The sequence below is a fragment of the Cannabis sativa genome, chromosome 6 (genome assembly GCF_029168945.1).
Source record: "Cannabis sativa cultivar Pink pepper isolate KNU-18-1 chromosome 6, ASM2916894v1, whole genome shotgun sequence".
Taxonomy (NCBI): domain Eukaryota; kingdom Viridiplantae; phylum Streptophyta; class Magnoliopsida; order Rosales; family Cannabaceae; genus Cannabis; species Cannabis sativa.
The window spans coordinates 73,608,407-73,616,542 of NC_083606.1; the positions used below are offsets into that span (position 1 = coordinate 73,608,407).

Genomic DNA, 8,136 nt, shown 5'->3' on the forward strand with positions numbered 1-8,136 from the left:
ATCGTGATCACTTGCCTCTGAATTTGCGGGCGCTCTTGGAATTCCCGTCTCCGCATTCTCGGAAAGGTGTTTTTTTTTACTCTTAAAAAGACCTTTGAAGATCTTATTAAGAGCTCCTTTCATTTCTTTTAGAGCGCCTTTCTTCTTTTGGCCTCTTGGCCTTTGAACATCAGTAAACTTTGGTGATGTCGCTGCATATCTCATACTTTGAGATCTTGGCATATCGGAGAAAGACGACCTCCTTGTTGGTACATCGGAGAAGGACGACCTCCTTGTACTTACAGTTGTTGGTACATCATCAGAAAAGGATGACCTCCTTGTACTTAGAGTCCTCCTCCTTAGATCAGAAAATGAAGCTCTAGTCATGCTTAGACTTCTCTTTAAATCAGAGAATGAAGATCGACTCATATTGGTGATCGTCGCGTTAGAGCTGTGGAGGTATGCAGTTAGAGTTTGTATTTACTGGTTCGAATGAGTTTGTATTTACTGGTTCGAATGAGTTAGAGGAGTGTATATAAGTAGGCGAATGAGTTTGTATTTACTGGTTCGAATGAGTTAGAGGAGTGTATATAAGTAGGCGAATGAGTTTGTATTTACTGGTTCGAATGAGTTAGAGGAGTGTATATAAGTAGGCGAATGAGTTTGTATTTACTGGTTCGAATGAGTTAGAGGAGTGTATATAAGTAGGCAGAGGTTTCTTGTAGTTTTCCCAATACAAACTCCTATAACTTATATACACTCCTCTCTCCTCTCTCCTCTCTACCTACTTTCATAAAGAGTGTATATATGTTTTTGCCATCTATAATTGTATGAAAACTCTTTCCTTGTTTCCTCGTTGTTGTTATTTTGCCCTTTAATTTAATTGTTCGTTTCTCCTCTTAGAGTTTCTTTGCTTACAATAAAGTTTAACTGATATATTACAGGTTTATAAAAAAACGACAGTTTTTCAAGAAAACGACAATTTTTCGTAATAAACGACATTTTTTAAAGAAAACGACATCATTTCGGAGAAATAACATGTTTTCGGAAAACGATAATTTTTCGTAAAAATGACATTATTCAGAAAACGACATCTTTTCATTAAAACGACACCATTTCGGAGAAATGACTTTTTTCGGATAAACGACATGTTTTAAATAAAACGACATTTTTTAACGGAAGCGACAATGTTTTAGAGAAATTACATCTTTTCTAGAAAACGACATTAAATTAAGACATGATTTCCGATTAACGACATTATTCATTAAACGACAGGTTTCAGAGAAAACGACATAAAGTAAGAAATCATTTCTAGAAACGACATTATTCAAAAAAAACGACAAATTTCCAAGAAAACGAAACAAACTAGCATTATCTTCAAAAAACGACACTTCTTAAACGACATATTCATTTAAACACGGAAAACCAAAACGACAATATTTATAAAAAAACGACAATTTTCTCAGAAAACGACATAAATTAAGGCATTATTTCCGATAAACGACATAAACTAAGAAATCATTTCCATAAACGACATTATTCGGAAAAAACGACAAATTTCAAAGAAAACAAAATAAACTAGCATTATTTTCAAAAACGACACTTGTTTAACAAAACTATATATTAATTTAAACACGGGAAAACTAAAACGACAATATTTATAAAAACGACACATTTCGATAAGCACACCATTAGAGAAAAAGAACAATTTATGTGAAATCTCTCTCTGTAAGCCCTAATTGTCCAATTCACAATCTGCAAAGTAATTATTTTTGGATTGAAATTAAGCTTATTTTTGTTTAGGATTAGTGAATTAAGCTTATTTTATATAAAAAGAAAGATACATTAATTCAACCTTAGAACAAGATTAATCCAATTACTAATACTTCATTAATTAGATAAAACAGTAATAATAATTAACAACATGAGCTAAACTAATCTAATAATCATCCATTGGATTCAACAACAACAAAAAAAAACAATGATCTAAAAGCAATTACAGAAGAGAAATGCAAAACCCTAAGCTCTCTCACCTCTAATCCTACGAGCCAACTGAATATCCTTTGGCATGATTGTAACTCTCTTAGCGTGGATCGCACAGAGATTAGTATCTTCAAACACACCGACCAAGTAAGCCTCCGCAGCCTCTTGAAGAGCAGACACAGCGCTGGATTGGAATCGAAGATCGGTCTTGAAATCCTGAGCGATTTCTCTCACCAATCTCTGGAACGGAAGCTTTCGGATCAAAAGCTCAGTACTCTTCTGGTACTTTCTGATCTCTCTCAATGCAACGGTTCCTGGCCTGAATCGATGTGGCTTTTTCACTCCTCCGGTGGCTGGAGCAGACTTTCTTGCCGCCTTGGTTGCCAGTTGCTTCCTTGGAGCCTTTCCTCCGGTGGATTTTCTTGCTGTTTGCTTGGTACGAGCCATTGAGGGGATGAAGTTGAGTTGTTTGTTTCTCGGGAAAATTGGAAGAGAAAATGGAGTTTGTTGTGGAAAGTGTGGGATTTGAGTTTGGTATTTATAGTAGTGGTGAAATGAAGAGGATGAATCTTGAGCGTTGATTTATTCTTAATGGACGGTGTAGATTCATTTTAGTGTGTTCATGCGGATCTTCAATCAAATTAAAAGTTTTGGCGGGTTTTCAAATTTTTTGTTTAAGCGCGCTAAAATTTGTAATTTCTGATTTTAAAAATATATAGGAAAGGAGGAAAATACATGCAAATGTATTAACATTTTTTTTTTGAAGGATGTAATAGTAATACTAATTTTTTTATTTAAGCAAATATATTAAATATTTAAAATAACAACAACAAAAATTAGTGATATAAAAACCTAATTATAGTTCAATTACATAAATATTTAAATATAATTTTTAACGGTAATAATAATTAAGTTATATTTTTTTAGAATTTTTGTAAGTACCTAACTATTAAGTATAAGTCAATAGTCACATGGCAGTCCTTGATTTATTTAAAAATTAATTTTAATATACTAATAAGAAAATGACACGTAAATAATGACTTGCACTCTGGTTATAAATCTAATTTATGATGATGATGTTTTGTTATGATTTATGTATGAATTTATGTGTCGAGATATATATGAGAGAGAGCTATGGAAAGTAATAGATAAGATGAACAAGTAAGTTTTGTCACAAAGCAGAACAACTCAAAACAACAGTAGAACACCAGTAAAACACCAGTGAAAACTTAACACAGTATACTGCAGTATGAAACTTATAAAAAAATACAGTAAAAAAGTAAAAAATACCGTCTGACAATATTTTTGTAAAAAAATAACAAAAAGTTAATATACTATGTAAATTTCCCTAAGATTTTTGACATTCAACTCATACATTAAAAAAAAATTCAGCCAAAAAAATAATAAAAAAAAATCTTAAATTAAAATTGTTAAGATATTTAGTAAGTTAAAAAAAAAGGCATATACTTTTAAAATAAAAGAAATATACATTAATAATAATGTTAAAACTAAACTTCTTTATTTCAATTTTCCAAGTTGACATTAACATTGAAATTATGAAACTTGGTAAGGTAAATATTGATGATCTAAATCATAATTTACGTTCCTCTACTTCCTTTTCCAAATTGAAAATCACAGAGTTTTCGAGAGCTGATGCAGAGCCCTGTGCCTCATTCACGAAAATAGGCAAATTCACCAAATGCTCTTTATCACCATCAATACCAGAAATAGGAACTCAGATCGAGACTTAGGGAATTCTTCTCAGAGCTCAAGGATCTATGCTCACGCAAGGTCACCATCGGCCGACCAGCATGGGGAACCCCCAATCCTTTCAATGGAGCAAGAACACGCGACTTCACTCCTCGATTCATGCCCATTTATATAATCAAAACACTACATATGTTATGCAAGAGAAATGCTAAAGGGCACCAGTGGTGCCTAGCACCTTCCTATGTGTCAATATCGCTATTGGTACAACTAAGTATCGGGTCCCATATAATTTAATATAATAGTTTTTAGGGAGTATCGCTAGCCAATCGCAACGCGACATGTCGCAAAGGTGCTAGGCACCACTAATGCCTAATAGCAATGCTCGTTATGCAAAGAATAAAGTTATATATACATTAACATTCTTCATTTAATTATATATCTAATTAAATTGTAATGTATATGTTTTTTTATGTCACATGATTATTTTATACATAATTAGTACATAAATAAAATGGTAAATACCATTTTCGACCCTGTGTTTTGCAAAAGTTACAGATTGGACTCTGTGTTTTGTTAAATGATAAAATGGACCATGTATTTTCTAAAATAGTAAAAGTAGGACACTGAGTTTAATTTTTGACAATTTAATACAACCAACTTGAAGACAATGCTTAATACAAACAAATACAAAAAATGTAAACAATTTGGTCATAACACTTTTAGATCGGATTATAATTAAACTTTATTTTGACAAAAAATTAATTCAGAGTCTTATTTGTACTATTTTAGAAAATACATGGTCCATTTTGTCATTTAACAAAACACAAGGTCCAATTGATAACTTTTGTAAAACAGAAGGTCTAAAATAGTATTTACCCTAAATAAAAACACATTAATACATGTAAAGATTGAAGATAATTACCCTAACTAAGGCATAAACTACCTCAATTAATCATAATCCTAGTTGTCTTTATTTTCAAATTAACAATAATTATTTATTTATTTTGGCAACAAAAAAGTAACATATATATATAAGGATATGATTTTGTCGCGTGATGTACTTTCACGAAATGTATTCCGTGGTCATTAGATGGGTCTCAAGGTACATTAAATGAGTATCAGGGTACGTTTTTACTTTTTAACCCTAATTACCCCTAAATCAATCTCAATCGTCAGATCAAATAACTCCTTGACGGCTGTCATACATCACGAATTACAATCTGTGAAAGTACAATAACGGGACAAAATCTTATCAATATATATATATATATTCTCTGATGTTTTTGGAAAGTTGTGCCTTTTTTTTAATTTGTATTTTAATTTATTCAGATTAAAAAGGTCCTTATTTCACCATTGTTTTTTGAGCCTTTATATATATATACTTTTAAATTTTGAATATTATATATAACGTACGTACCCATGCATGAGTTGCAAGTAGCTTCTATATATCGTTCCAAACCAATTGATGATTTGAACTCTTTCTTTTAAGTTTTCCTAGTTTCAGAAATTAATGGCGTTAGAGTTAGCGTCTACGGAGAAGGTAGTGCTAGGTTCGATTTCATTTGTAATTTTCTGGGTGTTAGAAGTATTCCCTTCACTTCCATTACTACGTACCTATAGGCAGAACAGCAGGATCCCTCCTTGGAGCCATACTTATGATCATCTTTAAGGTCATCACTCCAGATGAAGCATATGATGCCATTGATCTCTCAGTCCTTGGATTTCTTTTTGGAACCATGGTCTTTCTTGGTATCTATCTTGACAAAGCTGACATGTTTAAGTATATCGCTCATTTGCTTTCATGGAAATCTCAAGGTCCGAAAGATGTGGTTTGCAGAATCTGCATAATTTCTGCTCTGTTAAGTGCATTGTTTACTAATGACACCACTTGCATTGTCCTAACAGAGTTTGTTTTGAGAACCGCAAAGCAAAGTAATGTTCCACCCCATCCTTTCTTACTGGCCTTGGCCTCAAGTGCAAACATTGGCTCTGCTGCAACTCCTATTGGCAATCCACAAAACTTGGTGATTGCCATACAAAGCAAAATTTCTTTCGGACAATTTCTATTGGGACTCCTTCCTCTCAATTCTCTTATGCATGTATTGGAGGGTCTTGTCTTCTAACAAAGATGAGGAAATCACTACTTCAAATTGTCCTGTTTAAGATTGATCATGTTAGTTGCCATACTTGTCCTCTCTTGCTTCAAATGTACCAACTGTTCTTCTACTTGGAGGAAGAGTAGCAGCCATGGCAGCAGCTATATCGCCACATGAAGTGAAAAAATCATGGCTTATCTTGGGGTGGGTGAGCACAGTTGCTGGAAACTTGTCGCTACCTGGTTCGGCTGCTAATCTAATCGTGTGTGAGCAAGCTCGTCTAGCTGATCCATCTTTCAACTACACACTCTCTTTCTGGACTCATCTCAAGTTTGGTCTTCCATCCACAATCATTGTCACAACTATTGGCCTCACCCTCCTCATAAGGGGTTGATATATAGAGCTAATTAAGGTTTAATTAGTCCTTTGTTAGTGTAATTGTAAGTAGAAATTAATGTGTGAGTATAATTGGCTGATGATATACCACACTGGAAAGATGTTTAATCTTTCTTTAGTTATCTTTGCAACTGTATTAATTGTTAAATGAAAGAATAGATCAGCCTCGTCAAATATTCTGTATTTCTTCTTCTTTCAAGAAATAATTTACTCAAAAAATAAGACCACAAGACATATTTGCATGGGAAAAAATGAGCTTTAATATTCAAAAATGGAAAGATATTGTAGACTGAGATTACCTCAGTTATTTAAGAGACACATTATTTGAATACTACATTTATAAATGAAAAAAGTAATCTACACAATCTTAAACGAACTTACATAGAGAGTTAATTTTTTCAGTTCATATTGTGAGTGAACAAGACAAATTTTGCAAGAACTTTCACTGGAAATGCCACATTATACTAGATATTATAATGTACAATAATATACTAAATAAATAATATATTTATACTAGAGTTAATCAATAATATGTATATCCCATTTAGTGCAATAATAAAATATTATAATGTACAATAATATACTAAATAATAATATATTTATACTAGATATTACAAAACCAATATCACATAGAAAAAGATATCAAAAAATATCTGATTTGTTTCACCAAGACCCAAGTTATCCTTGCAAAACTCCACACTTTGATCCTATATATGAGGCAAGGCAAGCATTCCCATGTTCAATATCCCATAGCTCACACTGCATTATTAGTGCCAACTCTCTTCCAAAGTGAAAAAACCCAAATAGCTAACATTCTAATTAATATCTAAAGGATACAAAAGTTGTCAAGAAAAGATGAAAGAGAAAGACATGTAGAGAATATCAAAAGTAACATAGACGCGAGCATGGGCAATGTGGATGAGCTTGGAAGCAGTGACTTCGCCATTCTTTCAGCTTGTTCTGTTGTACAGCCATAGGTCCGCCGACAATGGATTCTTTGATGCAGCTTCTTTGGATTCACCTTGAGTTTTCTTAGCAATCAATGGTGGAGATGAGTAACTGAGGCTACGAATGCAATTGGATTGATAATAAGGGTTTTTAGTTGGAAATAAGAAGATTTATCAAAAAGAGGAAAAACAGAAAATTGGATTTTTAGCTCTCTCTCTCTCTCTCTCTCTCTCTTACTTCTGTTTAGCTGGGAACTAAGGAGGAAATCAGTTTTGTTCTACAATTTAAGGGGGAAAATAGCAAGGTTTTAGTGATTCTAATCCAATGTAAGCTCCCATGCTCACCCTTTTGTGATTTCTTAGGTTTCAAGTTAAGTTATGCATGATTTTAGAAGTAGGGTTTTGTGATGTTTAAGGATATTTGATTTTGTATATAGAACTTAAATTAAAGTTATTTAAGTTGATTTACAATAGGTTTGATGTTTGGTGTGGTGATTGAGCAAGGTTTGAGTTGATGAGCTTAAGCTTTGCTCTCTAATGGTGATTTTTGCTTCAAGGGTTATTCGTTGGTTTTATTATATAATTTCTATTTATTATGACGTAATTAGATGTTTTGGAGGTTCTTGTGAAATTTGGGGTCGAATTGAATTATTTGCAAGGAGTTTTATGTTTCCTGCATTGAACCGGTCGACTAGTTCAGTGGGACCTGTAGGAACTGGAATTCTGGTTGGTCCCCAAGAAACCTCACAGAACTGGACTTTCAGTTGGGGAACCGGTCTGCTGTTTGGGGCAGTTTAGGGAACCCTAATTTTCCCCCCTTTTGTAATATTTATGGTATTGCCATGTTATCCATCGATAGGGAAACTTTTAGTTTCGATTTTAAGTCTCCGAAAAGTAATTTAGCGTGTCACTCATCAGTTTCACAAATATTGTGATTTAGGGGCCTATAAATCGTCGAGCAGCAGTTCTACTCAGGTTGAACGACAGACTTGAATTCAGAAACGAGGTAAGACTAGTGTAATGAT

General features: G+C 33.2%; 1 protein-coding gene and 1 pseudogene across 1 annotated transcript; one reads left to right on the forward strand and one right to left on the reverse strand.

Moving 5' to 3' along the window:
- Positions 1 to 1,776: 1,776 nt before the first annotated feature.
- On the reverse strand, positions 1,777 to 2,728 carry LOC133038943 (histone H3.2-like). The gene has a single exon (XM_061117642.1). The coding sequence runs from the start codon at positions 2,407 to 2,409 to the stop codon at positions 1,999 to 2,001; it is 411 nt and encodes a 136-aa protein (XP_060973625.1). The 5' UTR covers positions 2,410 to 2,728; the 3' UTR covers positions 1,777 to 1,998.
- Positions 2,729 to 5,067: 2,339 nt separating this feature from the next.
- LOC133039433 (silicon efflux transporter LSI2-like) lies at positions 5,068 to 6,324 on the forward strand (annotated as a pseudogene).
- The last annotated feature ends 1,812 nt before the right edge of the window (positions 6,325 to 8,136 follow it).